At 46.1% G+C, this 24585-nt stretch overlaps 2 protein-coding genes across 6 annotated transcripts; both read right to left on the reverse strand.

The window, feature by feature from the left end:
• Window positions 1-3695: 3695 nt before the first annotated feature.
• On the reverse strand, window positions 3696-6539 carry car15 (carbonic anhydrase 15). Of its 3 annotated transcripts, XM_028973781.1 has the most exons (8): window positions 6351-6539; window positions 6197-6223; window positions 5927-6103; window positions 5536-5681; window positions 5366-5458; window positions 5213-5279; window positions 4923-5083; window positions 3696-4167 (listed from the first exon to the last, which is right to left on the reverse strand). In XM_028973781.1, exons 1-8 carry the CDS (start codon window positions 6403-6405, stop codon window positions 3937-3939), a joined length of 957 nt encoding a protein of 318 aa, XP_028829614.1. In that variant the 5' UTR covers window positions 6406-6539; the 3' UTR covers window positions 3696-3936. The 3 variants fall into 3 exon arrangements, with proteins under 3 accessions (XP_028829614.1, XP_028829615.1, XP_028829613.1); XM_028973782.1 differs by lacking the exon at window positions 5213-5279 and having other exon boundaries at window positions 4923-5078; XM_028973780.1 differs by having other exon boundaries at window positions 4923-5279.
• A 3725-nt stretch (window positions 6540-10264) lies between these two features.
• On the reverse strand, window positions 10265-24265 carry dgcr2 (DiGeorge syndrome critical region gene 2). Of its 3 annotated transcripts, none has more exons than XM_028973776.1 (11): window positions 23914-24265; window positions 21994-22026; window positions 20955-21077; window positions 19451-19537; window positions 19153-19363; window positions 16766-16842; window positions 16474-16656; window positions 14904-15107; window positions 14330-14482; window positions 13948-14184; window positions 10265-12764 (listed from the first exon to the last, which is right to left on the reverse strand). In XM_028973776.1, exons 1-11 carry the CDS (start codon window positions 23996-23998, stop codon window positions 12517-12519), a joined length of 1641 nt encoding a protein of 546 aa, XP_028829609.1. In that variant the 5' UTR covers window positions 23999-24265; the 3' UTR covers window positions 10265-12516. The 3 variants fall into 3 exon arrangements, with proteins under 3 accessions (XP_028829609.1, XP_028829610.1, XP_028829611.1); XM_028973778.1 differs by having other exon boundaries at window positions 12622-12952; XM_028973777.1 differs by lacking the exon at window positions 20955-21077.
• Window positions 24266-24585: the final 320 nt, after the last annotated feature.

The following is a 24585-nucleotide window of genomic DNA, read 5'->3' on the forward strand; positions in this document are numbered from 1 at the left end:
CTAGGCGTCCAGGGTTTAACTTACGAGAAGGAAGTTGTTTACGATTTCAGGTGCTTTGAGAGACGCTTTCTGCCCACTCTTCCATTGACTTTCATACGTTAAATGAACCGTAAGATGTAGCTCCCCAGGTCTGGGTCCCTCATCTTTACCTTCCTGTACTAGCTCTATATTCCCTCTCGCTTCCTTCCAGCGCCCGTCCTCGTCCTCGTCCTCCTTACAGACCATGGGGAGACCATGGGGCTTTTCTTTTTAACACACTCACAAAAAAAAAAGTATATAGTGAATTAAAGTAAAAGTTACTTTAATTGAAACGTTAATTTATTCACGGTGTTTTAAAGCAGTCGTGCTCCATAGTAACATTCCAGCACGAAGCTGTTTTTGGGGAGCCGCGAGTGGCGCATGTGTCATTTCATGCAAATGAAGCTGACCTGTCCGCGCCACCAACCAAATTCTCCGCGCTAGCCGCCCCTCAGGCAAATTTACACAAAGCAGCTTTACGGCCCTCGTACGAATCCGGCCTCGCGTCTTTACGGGACGTAATTACAACTCACTACACTACACACGCACGTTCTACGCTTACCTGGCTAGTATTTATTTCAGCGGTCATTGTTACTACGGTCCGCATTAAAAACGGGCATGTGCTGCCCCCTGGTGAACGACCATGGAAGCAGTACAAGCTTCTCCTGCTTTTGGGTTGGGACTCGACCAATCAGGTCAAACGATCGAGTTGCCCCATTACACGCCGCCTGTAGCTCATGGTCCTAATTATGGTCCTAACACGGATGTCCTTTTCGAAGCGACTCCAGACACTGCTCCTCGGTGACCAGGACTGCTGCCGTCCTCGCGGCCCCCTGCTTTTGACCTCGTGCTTCCGGAGGCTGACCGCTGCAACTCGCGGCGTTGCCGATCATGCGTTCGCTTGCGTGCTCGTCGAAGCGTACTGATTTTAGACATGGAAATGAATTGGCAGTTAGGTAGTTCGTGCCACCATCAACTTTTCAGTGTTGTAAGGCTGACCCAAGGCGTCAGCCCTGCGGTGGAGGGTCGGATCGTGGCATCCAGGGAATGAATTGAACTGAAGTGCCAAAACGCAGCCGAGAGAAGCTCTTGTATTCACGTCCGGTCGGTGCTTCGTCACGCATGTAGCTCAGTGTTATACTACAGAAGTGTTTCTCGAGGCCTCTTCTCAGGCCTCCTTCTGCACTTTGCTTTCCTTCACTTTTCACCCCTGCAACACCTCGTTTTGGCTCTTGCCATTCGCTCCTGCTCATTTTATTTAAGCCCTCCAAGCCAATCAGAACTCCTCATGAATCAAGGGTTCTCACAGAGTAGCTTCCTCACAGCGTAGGGTTTTTAAAATTCTGCTACAAGGACAACAAATGTTCATATTGTACAGGAAAGGACCGTTTGTACAAAAGATGTGAGGATTTTTTTTTTAATCCAAATGGGGAAAATACTGAAAACAATGCCGCCGCCTTGGTTTTTTTTAATAAAAAAAAGAAAGCATAAAGAAAGAAAAAAAAATGTATTTAATATAAAGAATATTTTTCAGGGATCATTAAAAGGAAGACGCAAAAAGAAGGGTGATCAGATCGAAAAGGTGCATCTTGTACATAAAATCAGATATTGAACCTTCCCTTTGAAAGATTGTTTCTTGTAGAAACGTCTTCTTTTTTCTGCCCATTTTCTGTTCTTTGTAATCTTAATTGTGTAAATACTTTGACTGTGAATATATATATAAATATATATATATATATATATTTTTGTTCTGGAGAATTTGCTACAGAGATACAGCTCAGAGAGGTCTATGTGACGTAGAGTGTACACAGAGCTGGTGGCAGTATTTTCAGCTTGTGTCAAGCTTTATTTTTTATTTTCGGTTGTAAATTCTATGAAAACTTGTTTGCAGTGTGGGGTGGGCGGGGAAGCATTATGATGCAAAATTGGCAAGGGCGTTGGGTGGCATCAACCCATTCGCCCAAGTCTATTTATTACGACACAAATGTATAAAAAAAAAAAAAAAGAGAGAGAGAGAAAAATAAAGGCATTTTTTCCAAATAAATCAAATGTTTTTATTGATTATTTTTGGTGTTGTTTTTTTTTTTTTCACCGGGGTTTTGTTGCATGCAGATTTTAATTCTCCAAAAGAGACATATGTGATCCCCAGTGTTCAGAAGCCAGTCGTCATCATGGGCCGAGAAAACGCTGCTGCTGCTTTTCCCAGGAACTGCCTACTTTACCACTTGGGGGTGTCGCAACACACGTTTCTCAGATTTGTCCCCCACCTCCAGAAAGCTGCGGGATTTGGATTTTTACCACAGGTTTCAATTAATACAAATGGCTAATTAACCATCTCCAAATGATATTTTATAAATGTTATCGCCGTCCTGGTGAGCAACAGGTCTTCTTTCTGATGAAAATCACCAGATGAAGGAAAAATAAAAACAGCAAAACCTGAAAAAGTTATGCAGCTACAGACCTAGATCTCATATAAACCAAACTTGAAAAAAAAAAAATGCATTACAAGAAACGTTAGAAACATTTACATTGATTTTGTTATAAGACCCTGTTAACTAATGTTTCAAAATTATCGTGTTTGTCGCCACCTACCGGTCCTTTTTTTGATTGGTTAGAACCTGAATTCAAAGGCATATCAGGTAGGTGTATGAACATGCTGGGAGGGTTTGGACACAATGTACAGTACAGTACAGTACAGGACACACCTTCTCATTCAATGTGTTTTCTTTATTTTCATGACCATTTACGTTGGTAGATTCTCACTGAAGGCATCAAAACTATGAATGAACACATGTGGAGTTCTGTACTTAACAAAAAAAGGTGAAATAAGTGAAAACATGTTTTATATTCTAGTTTCTTTGCTCTGGTTACTGCTTTACACACTCTTGGCATTCTCTCGATGAGCTTCAAGAGGTTGTCACCTGAAATGCTTCTCCAACAGTCTTGAAGGAGTTCCCAGAGGTGTTTAGCACTTGTTGGTCCAGCTCACCCCAAACCATCTGGATTGGGTTCAGGTCCGGTGACTGTGGAGGTCAGGTCTCCACTTTTTGTTAAGTACAGAACTCCACATGTGTTCATTCATAGTTCTGATGCCTTCAGTGAGAATCTACCAACGTAAATGGTCATGAAAATAAAGAAAACACGTCGGATGAGAAGGTGTCCATTTGTTTGGCCTGTACTGTACATGTTACGGTTACGCTTGTTTTGAGAATGACCAGCACTTGTGTGCGTGCCGTCTGTCTGTAACACAATACCCCACTGTGGCAGCGTCCACACAGCCTGCTGCACAGAGCCGAGACAAAAGGGGCAACTGCGTCGTGTCACATGACCTCGCAGAACCTGCCAGAGAATGACAGGGACATGGCCCACGCAGGACGGGGACAGAGAGGACGCACAGACGCTTCAGCACCAGGCGGTGAGCTCACCCAGAGTGAAGCCCGGGCTGTTCGTGCTCAGGCTGCGTGCGGGAGACGAGGACAGAGTGTCTCTCTGTGTGTTTCTGAGCTGCGGCCCGGGTGTCCACGACGGGACACGGCTCATGCGTCGGGTGCTTCGGACACATTTACATTTACATTTTACAGCATTTATCAGACATCCTTATCCAGAGCGACTTACAATCAGTAGTTACAGGGACAGTCGTCCCCCTGGAACAACTTAGGGTTAAGTGTCTTGCTCAGGGACACAATGGTAGTAAGTGGGATTTGAACCTGGGTCTTCTGGTTCATAGGCGAGTGTGTTACCCACTAGGCTACTACCACACTAACTCCACCTAACACATATAGGGGACATTGACGTTTTCCCTTCATTGTTTTCACCACAGACGCATTGTAACAAAAGTAACAATTAATATAAAAAGAATTACAATAAATTAGTGCTTTAACAGAATCCTTTTCGAGGACAGAAAAAAACGGTCCTCCGTCAGGCCCGGACGAGCCCGGGGGTCAGGCAGCAGAGGCCAGCAGGCAGGAGGAGGAGGAGCAGGCCGGAGGCGTGGCGGGCGGCGGCCACGCCCGCCAGCAGCCGGGCGTCCCGGGACGCGTGCACCACGCGGCTGAAGACGGGGTGGATGTGCCTGAAGTTGTCCCTGAGCTGTGTCCCGTGCTCCGCGCCCTCCTCCGTCACGTAAACCCCGCCCGTAAACTGCTCCAGCTGCCGGCAGGAACGCACACACACACACACACACACACACACACACACCTGTCAGGATCGAGGCGCTTCGCAACAGCGCAAATGTTCTCAGCCATTTTCTGCGGTTCCAGCTCCACATTTTTAAAGTGAATTGATTGTCACTTGTGATACACAGCAGCACAGCACACAGTGCACACAGTGAAATTTGTCCTCTGCATTTAACCCATCACCCTGAGTGAGCAGTGGGCAGCCATGACAGGCGCCCGGGGAGCAGTGTGTGGGGACGGTGCTTTGCTCAGTGGCCCCTCAGTGGCACCTTGACGGATCGGGATTCGAACCGGCAACCTTCTGATTACGGGGCCGCTTCCTTAACCACTAGGCCAACACTGCACCATTTACATTTACATTTACGGCATTTGGCAGACGCCCATATCAAGAGCGACTTACAACGTGTTTTTAAGTTACCATCGATGAAGAGGTCAGTTCAAGTTCACTAGGACCCCCAACTATGAATACAATCTTTTTATTCACTCTGTTGTAGATTCTGTACACAAGTTCGACAACAAGAACGTTACAAGTGAATCTAAATATTATCTAAAGAGGAAGGTCTTGAGCTGCCGTGTGAAGGTACTCAGTGACTGAGCTGTTCTGACCTCGAGGGGAAGTTCATTCCACCACCGAGGGGCCAAGACGGAGAAGAGTCTAGATGAGATTTAGAGATGTGCTAGAACCGCTTAGAACACACACACACACAGCGAATAAACAGCAGCGCTCACCTGCCCCCAGGAAATATGGACGGGGACTTCGTACACGGTCCACACAACTACTTGAGAGCAGGGAGGAGTGGTGAGGCTGCCATGGTAACGGTAATACTGCGTCAGATTGGCCTGCGGCAAAAGGCCGATCAGTGGAAAAGGTCTGACCGCAGTCGTCTGTCCTGCGGGAGACAACAATAGATCACGCCATCGCCGGCGTCCATTTTTACTCTGTAATACTAAAGAGAGTCCAGACTGATAAAAGTGACAACGCCACTTAAACAGGAAGTAGTTATTCACACAAGCCAAACCTTTATAGGCAATAGATGGAAGCGCTTTTGAGATTGGGCTGAAGTGGACATTGTCACCATAAACAACCTGGAAATGTTTAAAGGCACACTTGGCATGTCAACGCCTCGCCACTCGTATAAATGCTCTCAAATGCGCGCGTCGCCGGCTCTCACGTCGATGAAGACGCCGAGGACCGCCAGGCCGGTCGGGTCCTCCATGGCGGCCGACAGGTTGGGATGCACCGACTTCACGTTCACCACGTGCATCTGTGAAGACAAGCACGCGTTCACGTCCCAGCGCGAGTTCGCCACGGGCGGAACGTGGCGCGTGGACGCGTCCCCACCTCCATGGGGAACCTCTGCGTGTCCATGGTGTGCTCGGAGCCGTTGGTGGACGGGCTGCCCCAGTGGAAGTGCAGCTGGACGGTCTGGTAGGAGCCAGGGAGGCCGCCGCCACTCACCGCCATTCCACTGCCGATGTCTAGTACAACTACACACACACACACACACACACACACACACACACCTTATATTACATATAGAAATATGCAGGTTCATGTGGTAGTAGCCTAGCGGGTAACACACTCGTCTACGAACCAGAAGACCCAGGTTCAAACCCCTCTTACTACCATCGTGGACTGTCCCTGGTACTCTTGGTACTTTTTTAAGTGTGTGTGTGTGTGTGTGTGTGTGTGTGTGTGAGTGTGAGAGACAGAGACAGAGAGACAGGCTTACTGGAGTGTCCGTCATTACTCAAGGTCCACTGCCCTTTGTGCACCGAGTCGAACCCGTGGAGACGCAGCGCGTCCAGCGCGACGTCCTTGGTCACGTGACGGTCCAGGTTGATCGGGGAGTGGTGACCCTCCAGCAGGGGGTGGCAGGTGGGGTACGTGTCGCCCCACGCGTACGGATCTGCGTGGGATAAAGCAGTCACGGAGGAAGGTTAACTAAACTAAAGTGTATTTTACTACAGTAACGGTACCGTGTCGGAAAGCCGATACTCACCACAGTGGCCCTCATCGTAGCAAAAGTCTGGGAGCAGAAACAGAGTCTTATTCCAAAAGTCGGGTCTCGTCGGCACAGTAGCGCTTTTTATTCCGCTTTATATTTGGGAATATTTGCGTCGTTTTATTCGGTACAAACGGAAAACGTCACTCACCTGCGGCGTAAGCGGTCACGTAAATCGCCGATAAAACCGTGGCGGTAAAAAACATGGTATAAATGGCGACGAGTCGCGCAGAGCAGACGGGCAGCTCGGCGTTGAGGAGGAGAGATGGAGAGATGGAGAGGCGGAGATACAAAGACGGAGAGGTGGAGAGATGGAGAGACTGAGAGATGGAGAGGTGGAGAGATGGAGAGACGGAGAGGTGGAGAGACAGATAGATGGAGAGATGGAGAGACGGAGAGATGGAGAGACGGAGAGGTGGAGAGACTGAGAGATGGAGAGACAGATAGATGGAGAGATGGAGAGGCGGAGAGATGGAGAGGCAGAGATACAAAGACGGAGAGGTGGAGAGATGGAGAGGTGGAGAGACGGAGAGATGGAGAGACGGAGTGGTGGAGAGACTGAGAGATGGAGAGACGGAGAGATGGAGAGACTGAGAGGTGGAGAGATGGAGAGATGGAGAGACGGAGAGACTGAGAGATGGAGAGACTGAGAGGTGGAGAGATGGAGAGACAGAGAGATGGAGAGACGGAGAGACAGAGAGGTGGAGAGACGGAGAGGTGAAGAGATGGAGAGGTGGAGAGATGGAGAGACAGAGAGGTGGAGAGATGGAGAGACAGATTTTATTAAGGTGGATCCATTTAAATGGTCCACCCTGTAGATTCCTAATGTTGCTCAGAGATAACAAAAAAACAAACGAGATTTAGCCAACCAAGAGATGGCGTCGGCTAAACTGTTAGCACCCATGCGTTAAGGAAGTGTGGACAAGTCACCGGGGTTTGTTTTTTAACAAAAGCCTTTTCCTGGGTGGCTGCTCTCTTTATGTTCAGAGTGCCCCAGAGAATGGTTATCGCAACACGGTTAAAGCGACGACCCGCTTCCACATCTGCCCTGATCTGTAGGATTTTCCAAAATGGGACACTATCTGGGACACTTGGAAGAGGGAGTCAGAGGAGGACCATGGATGTCTCCAAGCAAGGTGAATTCCGAAAGCTAACATCACATATCACATTACAGCCTTTATGGCCTAGAAGTTCAGTGGTGTGAGAAGGGTTGAGGGGAAACGATCACCCGGGCCCTTTCCAGCAGGAATTCACGCTGTGCCAAGCAACAGACACATTTATGACACTCTGATGACCATCTGTCCACCTTTTTTCTGTATAAAAAAAAAGAAAGTTACCAATCTTACTAAGCACGCTCTGTTTCTGTTACAGACCTGAGAGAACGTATCTGGAAAAGCAGACCTCTATGTCAGAGGAAACATTTGGACGTGAGATGCTGAAGGACAGCATCCTCATTACATCCTCATTCCAAGATGGATTAAATTAGATAAAATGGTTTGACAAAATGACAATAAACTTCAACCTCAACGTCAACCTCAAGAGGTCGTCACCTGAAATGGTTTTCCAACAGTCTTGAAGGAGTTCCATAATGACTCCGTGAACAAGTTCACTTGAAGTTCTGGGAAATGTATTCAAACTGAGAAAACTGGGCAGAGCACCGTCCCCACACACTGTCACGGCTGCCCACTGCTCACCAAGGGTGATGGTTAAATGCAGGGGACACATTTAGTTGAGTGCACCGTGTGCTGTGCTGCAGTGTTTCACAATGACAATCGCTTTCACTTTCACACCTTGTTGGTGCACCTTTGGCAGCGATTACATCCTCAAGTCTTTTTGAATATGATGCCACAAGCTCGGCACGCCTATTGTTGGCCAGTTTCACCCATTCCTCATTGTAGAACCTCTTAAGCTTCATCAGGTTGGATGGAAAGCGTTGATGGACCAGTCATTTTAAGATCACCTCAGACATTTTTAATCAAGTATTCGAATCTGGACTCTGGCTGGGTTGCTCGAGGACATTCTGAGTTGCTGAAGCCAGTCCTTTGATGTCTTGGCTGTGTGCTCAGGGTCGTTGTCCTGCTGAAAGATGGACAGTCACCCCAGTCTGACTTCGAGAGCACTGTGGAGCAGGTTTTCGTCCAGGATGTCTCTGTGATCTTTCCCTCTATCCTGACTAGTCTCCCAGTCCCTGCAGCTGAAAACCCTCCCCACAGCATCATGCTGCCACCACCCTGCTCCACTGTCACGTGACGCCTGGCATTCACACCTAAGATTTCAACACTTGTTTCATCAGACCAAAGAATGTCTCATGGTCCGAGAGTCCTTCAGGTGCCTTTTGGCAAACTCCAGGTTGGCCACCATGTGGCTTTTACTAGAGTGGCTTCTGTCTGGTGAAGATGGCTGTTCTTCTAGAAGGTTCTCCTCTTTCCACAGAGGACCTCTGGAGCTCCTAAGGCCCTTCTCCCCCGATAACTCAGTTTAAATTGCCAGACAGCTCCAGAAAGAGTTTTTGAACGTCTGTTTTTTTTTTACTTCTTCCTCTTACGGATGATGGAGGACACTGTGCTCATTGGGACCTTCAAAGCAGCAGACATTTTTTCTGTAACCATCTCCAGATTTGTGTCTGGATCCTGACAATCCTGTCTCTGAGGTCTACAGATAATTCGTTTGACATCATGCCTGGTTTTGTGCTCTGACGTGAACAGTCAACTGTGGAAACTTATACAGACGGGTGTGTGACTTTCCAAATCAGGTCCAGTCAAATGCATAAAGATGCAGAATCTGAGCTTCTTGGCAAAGGCTGCAAATACTTACATGCACTTATGTAAATACTTATTTTTAATGCATTTGCCAAAACCTCAAGTAAACTTTTTTCACGTCATTATGGGGCAGAATTCCGAAGGAAAAACAAATTCAATCCATTTTTGGAATATGGCTATAACAAAGTGATGCGCCGTTGATGAACGTATTGGGAACTATGACAGGGGTCACGATGTGGGGTGTGATGGGGTGAAGGATCCTGGATCTTTGGCCCAGCTTTGAGGCCAGGTGGGGCGACTGCTCTCTCCCTTCACTACATGAGCTGTGCACACAGTAAACCAGCAGCAAGGACATGGGATCTCACTGGGCTCACTCACTGGTCAAGGACTGCAGACACGTTGACCTGTTTATGATTTGTAAATTTATGTACTTGTTCCATCAGTTATTACCTATATTTGATTATTTCTGTATTCACATGACAATAAACTGTACGTCAGGAACACATAATGTACATCTGACATGAAATTAGGGCTGGGCAATATGGCCTAAAATAACATTGACATTTTTAAGCTACATTTCAATACAGCTCAGTATTGGTTGGGTTCTGAGTTGTTATGCGAACAATATCTACTGATGGGGTCCTAGTAAACCAAACGAGGGATTTCATCAATGGATATTTAAAGCCCTTATGCAAGTTGCTCTGGATAAGAGCATCTGCCAAATGCTGTAAATGAAATTACACAAAATATAACTCAATTACCTCTAAATCACTGTATAAATGCCAAATTTGGCCCTTTATTTCGTAAAGCGACACCAATATAACGAATTTAAACATTTCTCTCTGCTGTTAAGCCAATTCCAGACCTCTGTGGATTGACACGTTGACACACGGCCTGTAGCAACAAGGCATCGAAATGCGTTCTCAAACTAAGATCATACTCTTCGTAAATTTTTACACTGTGAGCATCACACATGGAACAAACCACAATACATTGATTACATTCAATATATTGCCCACCCCTACATGAAATACTGTGAGCGAACAGGCCCTCACCATCATTTAAATAGAAACATAATGAGTGAATGATCAAACGATAAATAAAAGAGGGGCGTAAATAATGTGGAGGTTAATAGACAATATTTAATTCCAATATTTGGATCTGTTTGGAGCTCTTTAAATCTCCATAAATATGAGTAAGACCTCAAAACATGTAATAAAACCAAAAATTTTCTTATGAGTCCTAATGTATTTTAAAAGTAATTTGAACACAACAGACACTCAAAAATTCAAAGATCAGCTCGTCCTTCATGACAACAATTTATTTGGCATTTGATTAGATGTACATCTACTAGTTAAAAAGCCCCCTGGAAAAGAAGCAGAAAATCACTACTATTAAAATGTCTAAAACAAAACTGATATTAAAATGCACTCTACATAAAACATGGTTGAATTTTTTTTATTATTAGATTTCTTTTTGCACCACCACAAGAAAAAAACTACTTGAGGGGTTTGCAGTTGCCAGCTTGTAGGAGTGGGACGAGGACATGTGTCCTTACACAAATTCATAGGCAAGCATCTGTGGGAGCAAAACATAAAAATAATAATAATAATTTGCTTTGTTGCAAAAAATCAATTTGGAAATACATCCTGTCTGCATGCCTGAAACTGGTCAAACATGCATTACTAAAAAAAAAAAAAACCTCTGTAAACACTTTAAACCAGATTTCATCCCTAATCCAAACACACACATGGGAAGGTTTTTGTTCTTAAAATTCTAGAAGATTTCACGTTTTGGCAGAGACAAGTAAAAGTAAAAAGAAAACATGGAAAACACTATATAAAATGGAAGGACTACACAGAATATAGATTTTTATTTTTTATTGCAGATGCTGAATTTACTTAATAAAAGGACCCTCCTCCACTGGCTGGCATTTAATAAATAATCTGTTCTGCAAGCTACTTTAATGGGGGGGAGTGAGGGCTTCTCAGGAGTCATGCAGATCTGCAGCCTGCTGAAAAATGATTGTCATGTCTAGTAGTGAATCTCAGGGAAGCTGAATTTTCAAAAAAGAAAAAAAAAAAAAAAAGCTATGCAGTTAGAGCACTTCAAGGAAAACACGAACCTTAAAAATAATGCATGAAACCATTCTAAACAGTAGTGATTGTAGAACAGTCTTCTGTACATAATCAAGCATCAACTTCACAGAACCCGCATGGCAAAATAACATTATGTGCAAAACGTAATGGGAACAGAGAAGAGGGGAAAAAACAAAAAACACTTCTAATGTATCTTGTTATGTGCCCTTACATACACCTCACATATGCATACAGTCAATGGGGGGGATAGAATCAAAACTAAACTATACATGATGGCAAATTACTCACATTATTAGATCTTGTTTGCACCTGAACAGACCGCCACATATAAAGAGAACCGTACAAAAGAACTGATCTGAAGTCAGATCACCAGTGTCCACATTTCAGCATTATTCATTATGCGGCAAGTCCAAACTGATCCCAGTTCAGTAGTCGAGCTACTTACACAGAGCTGAACAGTTATTGAAGCATTTGGGCAATTGATTGGGAACAGCATTGCTTTAATCGCATTATTTGAACAAATAGAGCTATAACTGAAAAATAAAAGGGCATTAAAATGTTTAAGACTGAGAAAACAGTCTTTTGTCACCCAATTAAATATTTAGATGTAATAAAATGTAAATTACAGGCCCAAAAACGTTTTCCCAGGACAATGACCGCTACAAAAAACGCTGCAGTAAACCTCTGCATGGAGAAAGCACTAACAATTATTTCAAGCAATGAGACATTTTCCATGAGCTCAGTCTATTAAAAAAAAAAAAAGAAATTCAAAAACACTGCACTGCATCCTCTCTACAGTGCACAAGAAATCCCCATTCTGCATCGGATCCAAGACGAGTCGACGCGTCGTACCTCTTGTTTGTGCTGCTGATCTGAAGAACAAGAAAACACAGGCTGCCACACTTTTTAGACATTGGATGCACATCCAAAAATGCAGAAATACAAAAAAAAAAAAAATCGTAGTGTACAGTATGCCCACACAGAGACAGTGTATGTGCCAAAAGGCCACTGAGGGGCCACGATCTCCCCATCTTTTTTCACCGCTTACCTGCCGTACGTGCCAGTAAGAGTTAATACAAATTTAAACAAAGCAGATCAGGCAGAACAGGGGTGAGGTTCTTTTTTTAAAACATGAAATAAAGTTCAAGCTGACAGAAATCATTTACAAGCTCTGCTTGATCAATAAAAGACGAAGCAACACCACCACCGACTGGCCAGGCCAAACCGTCTCCGCCCTGTCCCAGCTGTAGTGTCTCGTGTCCGTGGCTCTGTTGCGAAGTTCCTCAGCCAGTCTCAGTTGGCAGTAAGTGTGGAGTGTCTCTCTCTGCCCGCCTGCCCTCCCACCAATTGTTCGAATTAAAAGACCCAAGTGCGAGTCCTCCGTTCATCTCCCCCCGGGTTTGGCCGCTTAGAGAGCGCCCAATCACCTGCCTTCACGTGGCTCTCTCACGCTGTGGGTCTACACCACAGTGCTGAGAGAGGGGGCGCTGCTGCAGGAATCAGTGGCTGACGTCGGGCCCCCCGGCACGCTGCTCTCGGTGGGGGAGTCCGGGGCCACCAGGAAAGTGCTGCTGTCAATGGAGTCCTCGCGCTCCTGGGAGGGCGGGCGGAGGGGCTCGCGTATGGACGCCTCCCCGGGTCCGCCCCGGTGGAACGCTTCCATTTCTGTGCACATATGGCTGGCAGTTAGAGGGACGCCATTCCTTCCTGCCAAGTCACACACACACACACACACACACACACACACACACAAAAAATGTGAGGAAATGGTGGCCAACTGGTGGTCAGTGGCATTTGCTGGAAGCCAGTGAAGGAAGTGTGAAATTGCCTTATCTTTGCAAGCTGTGACTTTTAAACAGTTTGTCGCAACACAATGCTGACCATCAAAACTTCATCTGAATGAAAACAAGCAGATTTTCCACTCCAAAGATTTACCAAGATCACAGGTTTTAGATCACTGCTACATGCATATTTAAGAGAGTGTTTGCTTTTAAAAAGGCCCCCTGACATGCTTTTATATCGGCCTTAGTGGTTCCTTAATACTGTCTCTGAAGTCTCTATCTGAAATTCAGCCGTGGTGCAGAATATTAGCCACAATCCCACAACGAGATTTCCCCAGGACGTGCCGTTTCAGTTTGTGTATGCTAAAAAGGAGGAGAGAGGCGGGAGGGGAGTAGTAGTGCATGGGCATTCACAGAAATTACGTCATCAACACCATTCCCCAACCACAATGTTTGGCGCAGACAGGAAGTGTCTGCGTTTTTTACATAAAACAAACTAACAAATAAACAATGAGCGGCGTGTGCCAAATTTTGTATTTTTATTTTATTTTTTTTATGTAATACAAAATGAAATAATAAAGGGACCACAGGAGCTTGGACCAGTCTGCTCGGTTCCTCTGGTTTGTGTACAGTCGATCTGCATCAGGACCGGGTAGATGGCTAACCGCCCACAGTATGGTGATGTCTGTATTTACTGCATAGTGCAGCGTTAAAGATGAGCGTGGACTGAACGCCGACTGCTTTTCTGCTCATTGTAGCAAATCAAAGCTTCCACACAGGTGTACGAGACCTTAACTTTTCTATATGAAAACATCAGGTGACAATGTTACGGGATGCATTGTGATGCATCGAGGCACTGATAATCATAATCAAATAAAATCGTGTGACCAAGGAAGGTTCACACCTCTAAAAGACAGCCTAGGGACACTCGTATTAATGTTAGATAATCTCACAAAGTGAAATTTTCATGTCAGGGGACCTTTAACTAATATCCAAATCGTATTACCTGGAATCCCAATCGTATTAATTTGGAGGCTTGATTTAACTTAGACCCATGGACAAAACACCATTCATCTGAACTCTTCGCGTTTGGAATTGTGTAAATGTACCTAGGTCCACATAGAGGATGCTGTCAGGGTTGATGGAGGCCTCGTAAGGGGGTGGGGGGTCATCGGGGTGCTGGATGTCGGGATATTTGTAAGCGGCGTAGGGGGGTGGAGGCTCCTGGAAGTGGAAAGCTCCACCCTCGCCATCATCAGACAGATGCAGTGGGGTCAGGCCTGTCCCAAATGCATCCGGACCATAGTCAAAGACCGGAACTCTCCGACCCAGGTTGAAATGGTGCACTTGGGGAATAAAAAAAAAAAACAAACAAAAAACAAACAAAAAAACACTATCACACACTACTCATTCATAGCAACAGGACAATTTATTCACTATTATACACCAAGGTACTTGCACCATGGCAGAAAAAAAAAATGAAGCGCTTACAATTGCCGCCAATGAGTGTTTCGATGCGCTCCCTCCGGCGCTGCCTCAGACGGTGCACCATGAAGAGCAGCAGGGAGAGGATGAGGAAGGAGGAGATGCAGCTGACAATGAGACGCATCCCACTGGCCATGGAGTCAAACAGACTGCTCCCATCTGAGAGAAAGAATGGTGGTGTGTAAGGTGAGAGAAGTATCAGTCACTACTTTGCATATTTGAAGGCAAAAAAAACAGAGCTGGGGTGATTAAATGGGTGGTATGGGCCTAGTGGATAAGACAAAGTAGAAGGTTCAAACCCCACTTACTCCCACTGTGTCCCTGAATAAGTCACTTAACCTTAAGTGTCTCAATGGGGACGGTCCCTGTAACTACTGAATGTAAGGCACTCTGGATAAGAGCGTGTGATAAATGCTGATGATGTAATATAATGTAAATGATTTTGGCACCGCTGCACTGTTTAACAGATGGAAACAGGCTCCATCTGGTGGCAAACTGGTGCATTACAACAGGGTGCAAATGTTGAGCTTGTACCTATGTTTACTTATATGTGGATGTGTTTTAAAGTGAAGGGGTGTACCAAGGTCCAGACAGGTGAACTTGCAGCACTCCTTAGGGTCTTTGCGGAAGTGTTGACAGCCCTGCGGCCGCTCACATAGGGCGGCCACACACATCTCTGGCTCGCCGTCATGACACGTGCAACTCAGGCATGGGTCGTCCCCTTTGGGAGTGAAGTAGTAGCCCTCATTCACCACGTTGTCTTTGATGTCCACACACGTCTGTCCTAAAACAGCAAATAAGATGTGGAGAGAGGAGGGAAAAAAAAAAAAACAAAAGTTACCTTATTGCCGTAAATCATGCTTTACCAAAACAATAAAAGTATTCACAACTTATTAATGTTGGTTTTTACACCAACATAACATCCATAACCATGCCTCATTGTCAGTTTGGGTTGATTCTGGTTGGCCAGGAGGCTCACACCTGACTCACAGGTAAAGGAAGGTTGGACCTTGAGGGCTGAGAATTGAAGCAATCAAAACCAGTGCTTATTTCATGTGCATCCCAAAATCACAATTAGTTTGGACAGAACCCCTACTCTGTCTTTCTGACGACGAGGGGAAAATCCCTCACAGGAAGCAAAAACAGGTGGTGTAATTCAGAGGAAGATGCCTCTCCAGGCAGGAGTCAGTGGAGAGTCCTCAAACTGTGCTTAACAAGTAGCCAGATTCTGCAGCAGCAGAGTAAAATATCATAATCAGGATTCCCACTCTAAGTCAGACTTTTCCATACCAAAAAAATAAACAATGTAGTATATAGTCATCTACAGCACAGGCCAAACATTTGGACACACCTTCTCATTCAATGTGTTTTCTTTATTTTCATGACCATTTACGTTGGAAGATTCTCACTGAAGGCATCAGAACTATGAATGAACACATGTGGAGTTATGTACTTAACAAAAAGTGGAGACCTGGCCTCCACAGTCACCGGACCTGAACCCAATCCAGATGGTTTGGGGTGAGCTGGACCAACAAGTGCTAAACACCTCTGGGAACTCCTTCAAGACTGTTGGAGAAGCATTTCAGGTGACGACCTCTTGAAGCTCATGGAGAGAATGCCAAGAGTGTTCAAAGCAGTAATCAGAGCAAAGAAACTAGAATATAAAACATGTTTTCACTTATTTCACCTTTTTTTGTTAAGTTCATAACTCCACATTCATAGTTTTGATTCTCAGTGAGAATCTACCAACATAAATGGTCATGGGGCAGTGGTGGCCTAGCGGTTAAGGAAGTGGCCCCGTAATCAGAAGGTTGCCGGTTCGAATCCCGATCCGCCAAGGTACCACTGAGGTGCCACTGAGCAAAGCACCGTCCCCACTCACTGCTCCCCGGGCGCCTGTCATGGCTGCCCACTGCTCACTCAGGGTGATGGGTTAAATGCAGAGGACAAATTTCACTGTGTGCACCGTGTGCTGTGCTGCTGTGTATCACATGTGACAATCACTTCACTTTATTATTATTATTATTATTGAAAATAAAGAAAACGCATTGAATGAGAAGGTGTGTCCAAACGTTTGGCCTGTGCTGTATGTCTGGGTGGGTGCCCAGACTGTTCTAAGACCAGTAGGCAGTCAAGGCGAGAGAACATACTCCTCTTGCAGAGAAAGGGGAACTTCTTGTAGCAGTTCTCAGCATGCCAGCTGTGCAGCCCCCTCTCGTTCATGCTCTTTATCTGGAAGCGCTGCAGCTGGGCGCAGAAGACATTGTCATGGGTCGGGGCAGTGCTGGCGATGCTGGTGAGGCCCTCAGGTGGCAGGAAGACCTGCATGGACCCTGTGTACAGAAAGCAGGCTGGTTTCCATGGCGCCAGACAGAGACGTGCTAAACCACTGAGGTTTAACGGAGCAAATACTGAACCAAGAGTCTAGCAGAGGAGGCTAACCTTTATATGCCACTTCCCATCGTCCCTCCAGAGAATGGTTCTGGTTGGAGATGACGTACTGGTAGCCCACCCAGAACCTGTCGAAAGCACACAGACATTAATCAACCCACCTGCCTGATGGGAGATTAGCACCAAACATAATTTCATTCAGTTTCAGAGACCAGAATAAAAACACATTGGACTTCTGGTCCAATGGGACTTTTTAAACCCGGCTTGCCGAAGATTGGTGCCAAATTGCCCAGATTAATTTTGAGTGAATTAATCTGACCTTCTCCTGTAATGCCCGGCATCCCATCAGGTGGCGCATTAGGTGCAGATAGAGCCTCAGATCATTGACCGAACTTGACCAACACGTTGTCTCGTGTGGGTGGGGCTAACTAGTCATGGGAAGTTCCACTCTTTTCGCACTCATGGTATCCATAGCATCATATTTTAGCCTTACTAGTCAAATATGAATGCTTTGTGTGTTGATAAATCGTGAGGCTCCCTGAAAAGAGCTGTACTTCCAATCATTTACATTTACGGCATTTACCAGACGCCCTTATCCAGAGCGACTTACAACCAGTAGTTACAGGGACAGTCCCCCCCTGGAGACACTCGGGGTTAAGTGTCTTGCTCAGGGACACAACTTAATAAGTGGGGTTTGAACCTGGGTCTTCTGGTTCATAGGCAAGTGTGTTACCCACTAGGCTACAATCACCCTTCTGAACCAAATAACAACTCTGAACACTATCACTGCGAGATGTGCACACACAGCAGTGACAGCCATTTGCGATCATATATGCAATATGGGATTTGTGCACACAATCAACCGCACAATAAGTATTGATTAAATACACTGATTATGATGATATGATTAAATACACTGATATGTGATGGCTAATAGCTGATGCTGCTCTGCATGTTCTCGCAGTGATTGAGTTCCAGGGAATGGAGAAGGACAAAATTCCAGCCTCTTATTTTACATTTCAACGTCGTATTTTCATTTGATATTAAGAAAGTTTTGTTTCAAAATCACACACTACTCATTCACAAAATCTGACACAAATCTGATTCCATATGGTTCACTGCATGATAAGCAGGAACGTTCAATTGCTCCAGTCACTGTCACGACCACCCTGCTCTCATGTTTCATCGCCGTCTTGTAGTCTCTTTACCGTTGTGCGCTTTAAATAATAATTCACGAAATAAATATTATGTCCCTTTGTGGCGTTTGTCGGTGTTCGTTTGGTTCGTTACGCTGCAGTCCAACACCAGCATGTCCCTCTGACCGCTAGACACGAGGGTGTTACACTCCACATAAAGGGACGGCGCTTGAATACCGTAGCGAGTTTTTCGCCCACGCGGGAGGAAGAACTCGCTTGGCCCTCATTCTGGCTGGAATAAGAGCTTTTTATTTGTACAAACTGGTGAGCGCAGTCAACAGCACAATAGCAAGCTTTTCTCCAAAGAGCGGGGTGATCAGCAGCACTGTTCCTATAGTCATCTGGTGCTGGCCCGGCCCCTCTGTCACATTTACATTTAGGGCATTTGGCAGACGCCCTTATCCAGAGCGACTTACAACGTGCTTTCAAGTTACCATCGATGAAGAGATCAATTCCGGTTCACTAGGACCCCCAACTATGAAACAATCTTTTTATTCACTCTGTTGTAGATTCTGTACACAAAGTTTGACAACAAGAAAATGACAATTTAATCTAAATATTCTTTAAAGAGGAAGGTCTTGAGCTGCCGTGTGAAGGTGCTCAGTGACTGAGCTGTTCTGACCTCGAGGGGAAGTTCATTCCACCACCGAGGGGCCAAGACGGAGAAGAGTCTAGATGAGCGTCTTCCTTTTACCTTCAGAGATGGAGGGACCAGGCGAGCAGTACTGGAGGCTCGGAGTATACGAGGTGCAGTGTGAGGTGTAATAAGGGCTGTGAGGTAGGATGGTGCAACTCCATGTCTGGCTTTGTAGGCCAGCATCAGTATTTTGAACCTGATGCGTGCAGCTACTGGGAGCCGGTGGAGGGAGCGTAGCAGAGGGGCGGTGTGGGAGAACTTGGGAAGGTTGAAGATCAGTCGTGCTGCTGCATTTTGTATGAGTTGTAGAGGTTGGATGGTACGTAGTGGTAGACCAGCTAGAAGGGAGTTACAGTAGTCCAGTCGTGAGATTACTAAGGACTGAACCAGTAGTTGGGTGGCCTGGGTTGACAGATAAGTTTTTAAAGTCAACGTGGCCCCTGAGTCTTAAAGCATTACAAGTTCTCACAGAAGACACTTGTGCTGATGTTTGGACTCGTCACTTTTATTGGTTAAAATCATCAGAGCTGCTTATTTAAGTGTGCTTTTTATGCTCGGTGATACTCCCACCAAATGATGTGAAAAAGGCGACAGAGTTGACTCACTTGCACTGGTCCTTCCTCTCGCACACCTTCTCGTCAAAGTCCACCTCGATCTTCAGGATGAACTGTAGCTCCTCGTTGGTGACAAAGGTTGCAAGCGACCCATTGACTTTCTGGCAGGTGTCCACCGCCTGCCAGTAATTCTCGTTTCTCAGGTAGACCTTGTAGCAGCTGGCCGTCTTCTCGTAATGGTGCCACCCGCTGGGACACTTCTCTGTTTGGGCGGAGGCAAGCGACAACCGTTCAGCGGCAGAAAAAGAAATGCCGAAGACGAAACGCGCAAAACGGGGATTCGGCTTACTGTTGAACCGCACGGGCTGGGCGACGCCCATGACATCTTCCACCTGGTCAAAACCGTTGCTATAGCGATAACGCTCCTCCTTCATGGCTGTAAAGGAAACGTGTGAGAGAGAGAGAGAGAGAGAGAGAGAGAGAGAAAGTAAACCAAGGTTAACACCAGCCGGGCATCTGTTGTGATCTAGTTTCAACCAAAAAGCTAAAAGCCGCCTGACCAAAGACACGTACGTTGCTAAACTGAGTATGTGAGGAGTTGTGCTTGAAAATTAAGCTGTTTTGGCAGAAATCTGAACGCACACATCCCGTGCTTGTTAGGAAGAGCTTCACCTGATGACTCTCATCCAGGCCGCGTGTGAAAGGCCAGTCACAACTGCCTAACAAGCCAAGCCCAGCGGAGGACGTCACATGCTGAGCAAATCCCCATTAATCATGGCTGTTATGCAGCCAGGGGTCAGACCGGAATCATGGAGGTAGGGGTGTGTGTGTGTGTGTGTGTGTGTGTGTGTGTGTGTGTGTAGGGGAGGGGAACTTGGTCAGAAGTTCTCAGGAAGAACCTCATTTACACAGCGAACGCAAGAAAGACGGTGGACACAAAAACAAGAAAACCGCAGCCAATTTTAATCAAATGTGATTAACACAATTTCAATAAGATTAATTCTTTTAAACTACACACTTCACTGTCGGTCTGGAAGCGTGAATAACCAAAGCAGCAGCACCAGCTGGATCGAACGTTGGACTTATCTCATGGTCAAGGCCAAGGTTACATTTTCGGTGTATTCCTATTGTTGCAACAACCAGATTTGTGCCTCTCGATTATCTTAGAATTCCAAGCTGCAAAATACTACAACACTGAGAGGAGACAGCTTCCCTTCCCCTTTTCTCTTATGAATTTATTATTATTTTATTTATTTATTTATTTCTCTTCTTGCTGTTTGATGGGTGGATCTGAGGGTGGGGGGTGGATATTGGTCAACAGCTGTTATTTGTTTGTTGTTGAAAAATTGAAAACCACAAATAAAGCATAAAAAAAAGAAAGAATTCCAAGCTGCACGTGAGGATAATCGTCTGAAAGGGAAAACTACGGAATTCCAGCACCGCGAGAGGCTAAGCGGCGATTCTGACGAGTGCGTGTTTCGTTGTGCGAGCGTTCATTTTCCTCATCTCCTCTCCGACGTGCCAATTCTTTCTCTGACCCTCCAACTGTGCGCGGCGCGGCGCGGATATTACGCGGGCCGCTGACGAGGCAGCGCCGACCGGCGAGGAGCTGTTTACCAGCCCACACACCCGCTGTTCCGGGTCCGAGCAAACGCGACAGGGACCAGCTGTAGAACATTACCACCAGGTAGGAGTCTCGGTGCAATTCAGACAGCTGCAGATACGGACACAAAACGATAAGGGTGTGACCTTTGACCTCCATGCAGAAAAGCTGGAGGGTACCCCAACATAAAGAAAGAAAGAAAGTAAAACAGCATATGATACATGTGGCACTCGAGGACGGCGATACTCACGGGGGCAGTCCAGCTCATCGCTCTTGTCCTCACATGCGGTCCAGCCATCGCACTGCCAGGACAGGGGGATGCACTGCATCTTTCCACTGCGACAGGCAAACTGCCCAGCGCTGCAGCGCAACTCTGTAATTCACGCAGCGGCTCATCAGCACCTCAAACTCACACACACACACACATCACATTTCCAAAGCGATAGCTTCACTCGCACACCCGTCACTACCCGGGCACCGGGCGAGAGGTCAGGCCGCATGCCATGCGCTCACATCCACGGCCAGTTCACCTAGCATGCATGCCCCGGGAAAGCAGGAGGAATGCACAGAGCCTGGGTGAAAACCGGCGGCAAGACGAGGAACGCATGCGAACACAAAGCCGGAGCCGCGAGGGATTCAAACACGTGGCCTTGGAGGTAGGATGGTCGCAACAAAAAGCAAAATACCACCGTGGGGCCTTCCAAAAAGATCTTCTTACAGTGCCAATTGGTAGTTGGTTAAAATATATAAAATAAACGTACTAATCATGCAGTCTTTGGTCAGTAAATGAAATGAATCAGCATTTAAACTCCTCAGGAATTACATCTAAGGGGAAAAAAAGGGGGAAAGAGGGAAAAGGCCCTACGCACGGGTGTCTCCATCCATTGGGGGGGGGAAACAACAGACTGGTTAAACTGGGTCAGCATCCCAGTGTCAGCTCTGATTTATATAGGAGCCTAAGCATCTCTGTTAAGGCCAATCCCTTCTGAGGGGGGGAATTAGCTCTCTAAGAATTACAGACTTGAGAAATGAGGGAAATTAGGATGGCTGCTGAGAGCTGACCTTGCTGTGCTGATTTGTTACGAGTCTGGGTCACCAAAAAAAAATAAAAAAATTCTTGAAGTATTTGTTGGACGGATTGCAAGCGCATGGCAGATAAGCCACATGTGACCTGAGTGTTAAATTAAAACGAAGTAGAACCGTAGTCTTATGTAAATGAAGGAAGTGATTAGGGGGGGTGGGTAAAAACAAGGGGATTAGTGCAGGCGAGAAGGCATTATGCTGCTTACCTGACAGCAGTCTTGCCAGAGCGAGCTGGGGGCCTGCAAACAAGAACAGGGGTTCAAATCCTCCATGAGGAAAGCAATTAACCTGATTCGCAGGACACGAGACACACTTCATTACTTGTACATTTACCTTTACAGCATTTACCAGACGCCCTTATCCAGAGCGACTTACAATCAGTAGTTACAGGGACAGTCCCCCCCTGGAGACACTCAGGGTTAAATTTCTTGCTCAGGGACACGATGGTAAGTAAGTGAGATTTGAACCTGGGTTCATAGGCAAGTGTGTTACCTACTAGGCTCCTACCATCCTGGTTAAACTTGTCAGGTAACCCCACAATTCCAGTGCGAAAAACAGGATACTTCATATAAGTGTAAATTTCATGAGGCTTTTTATGGATACTGTGGCACTATTAGCGACATTATTTTCATCATGGGTCAGACCACACCCCTTTTTATTTTTCACTGCTTTCTTGTTTCTTTAAGTCAATCACATCAATTATATAAATTAATCTCTCTGCATCACATTGCCGAGCAGTGTGGATATATCTGCATTTCCTATACATTTGAGGCATTTCCTATAAATTCTGGGCATTCCAGTCCGACCAACCGGCCTCTAAAGGGGAAGACGACAGAGACCCCCCACAGCCTTCATTATATAAATGGGCAGATATACGGGCGGTTTGGACGTGCAGATGGGTCACCTGTTAACAGCTCTAAATATAAAAGTGCAGGAGGGGAGCGTCGCCGCTCCACTAACCGATACAGACGTTAAACCCACAGAGCCGAAAGCTCCTGACGTGCCAGCACCTGTCGCCGTACAACAACCGGCCTAAACTGAGCCGGTGACGGCAGCGGGTACAACTGAGCAAACAGATAAAGAGAACAACTCCCCGTTTTACCTGGGTACTAAGAATAACGCTTAAAGGGGGAATAATACAGGTTCACCGTGGAAGTGAAAAGGCAGGCAGGAAAGATTATTAGGAATCACAGCAGGGAGCGAGCGGCAGACCATCAAACGTGCTTCGGGGCAATAAAAGACCTCTGTTCAGAAGCAGCGGACTAAATCGGCGCTCCACTACAAATCAGGGGGTTTTCATTAGGACGCAACTGGCTCTGGCTGTAACACGATCTGAAACAGACTAACAAGAAGCAAGCAACCAGCAATAATGTGTAATCAGGGTTTTTTTTTTGTGTGCATTAGCTTCTTCAATTTTTGAGAGCAGTTTTCACAAGTTAAGACCCTTAATGGCAATAATTGGATTTCATACCTTTCGTACCATCCTTTGCAAGAGCACAGATACGGTTTCAGTGTTCTAAAGAACCCTGGGCTAAACGATACGGCAAAAGAATTACAAAGCCTTCATCTGCATTTATCAGTACAAAAAGGTTCGTGAGGAACGGTAATAATCACATGCATATATTATTACACATATAAACTCATTAAAAAAATATACAAAAAAAATTGGATCTGCGTATGACATATGACTATGAAAATTATCTTTTGATTATTCTACGGGAATACCTGGAGCATAGCAATAATAAAATCTACAGTTAAAATTTTCAATTATTCGTGCAAGCAAGTCACGCAACATAAGGGACGAGGTGTTTTGTTTTTTTTAGACAAATTACGTCCAGTGCAGCGAAGTAATCTTTTGTCATCAATGTGCCTAAACGTGCGATTTTGTCCGCAGACAGCTCGGCCGTGTGCTAGCAGGCCAGGCCGCCTTTTAAACCTCCGCCACACGCCGAGCAGGACGCGGAGAGCAGCTCTAAACGCGCCGGACGCTCCCGGTTTTCCTCGGTTTTCCCGGACCCCCCCGCCTTCTGCTTTTTTAAAAGCCCTGCTCGCGGCTCGGCTAGCGTTAGCTTAGCACGCGTCGGTTGACGCGCGTCGCGTCCCGCCGAGGGGGTGGAAGCCCGTACCTGTCCGCGGGGGATCCGTCAGGGTCAGGACGAAGAGGAGAGACAGGAGGAGGACGAAACTGCCGCGGTCAGCCTTCGGCAACATTTATCCTCCATTCATAGCAGCTACCCCACGCAGAAAAGAACCGAGAACGCGAGTGCCTTTAACCCTGAAACGCCCGACAGCGAGATCCTAGCCGCCCATTCTTTTCTTGTCGAGGCCGGGGCGGGTTGCAACGCGCTATAAGATGCGGCACTGGCGCTCCCTGCGCTACATTATTCGACGCCCGAGTCGAGCAGCTCCTTTTCTCGTCCTGTCAACCTGACCGCCGTGTTCCAGAACGGAAATAAAACAAGATGGCGCCGTCCTCCCGTCACAACAATCCCAAACATGCAGCCTGGCCAATCAGCGCGCAGCATGTGGGCGGGGCCATATCTGCACCTCCGAACGTAACGCTTTACGTACTCACGCCTCAGCTTGTAATGAGTACAAAGGAAACATTAAATATTGCTAATACTGCTAAATACAATACTAAAACAACGATCTTACAACTCCTGATAAAGAATATAATTAAGAACGATGCACATGTTATCCGTTTCTATTTCATTCTCATTTGGCAGCAATTTAAAATGTGTATAGTACATAATAAAATTACTTTGGAACAAAGTTAACATCTTTGACCCGAACAGCTG

This window comes from Denticeps clupeoides, chromosome 3 (genome assembly GCF_900700375.1).
Source record: "Denticeps clupeoides chromosome 3, fDenClu1.1, whole genome shotgun sequence".
NCBI classification, from domain to species: Eukaryota; Metazoa; Chordata; class Actinopteri; order Clupeiformes; family Denticipitidae; genus Denticeps; species Denticeps clupeoides.

What these genes read in the sequence shown, in the direction of transcription:
- car15 (XM_028973780.1), bottom strand. Translation starts at nt 6,405, where the DNA reads ATGTTTTTTACCGCCACGGTTTTATCGGCGATTTACGTGACCGCTTAC. An exon ending in CTACGATGAGGGCCACTGTG is followed by an intron (nt 6,104 to 6,196) that starts GTGAGTATCGGC and finishes TATCCCACGCAG; the next exon opens with ATCCGTACGCGTGGGGCGAC. An exon ending in GAGTAATGACGGACACTCCA is followed by an intron (nt 5,682 to 5,926) that starts GTAAGCCTGTCT and finishes GTGTGTGTGTAG; the next exon opens with TTGTACTAGACATCGGCAGT.
- dgcr2 (XM_028973776.1), bottom strand. Translation starts at nt 23,998, where the DNA reads ATGTTGCCGAAGGCTGACCGCGGCAGTTTCGTCCTCCTCCTGTCTCTC. An exon ending in GACGGATCCCCCGCGGACAG is followed by an intron (nt 22,027 to 23,913) that starts GTACGGGCTTCC and finishes TCTTGTTTGCAG; the next exon opens with GCCCCCAGCTCGCTCTGGCA. An exon ending in TCTGGCAAGACTGCTGTCAG is followed by an intron (nt 21,078 to 21,993) that starts GTAAGCAGCATA and finishes CGTGAATTACAG; the next exon opens with AGTTGCGCTGCAGCGCTGGG.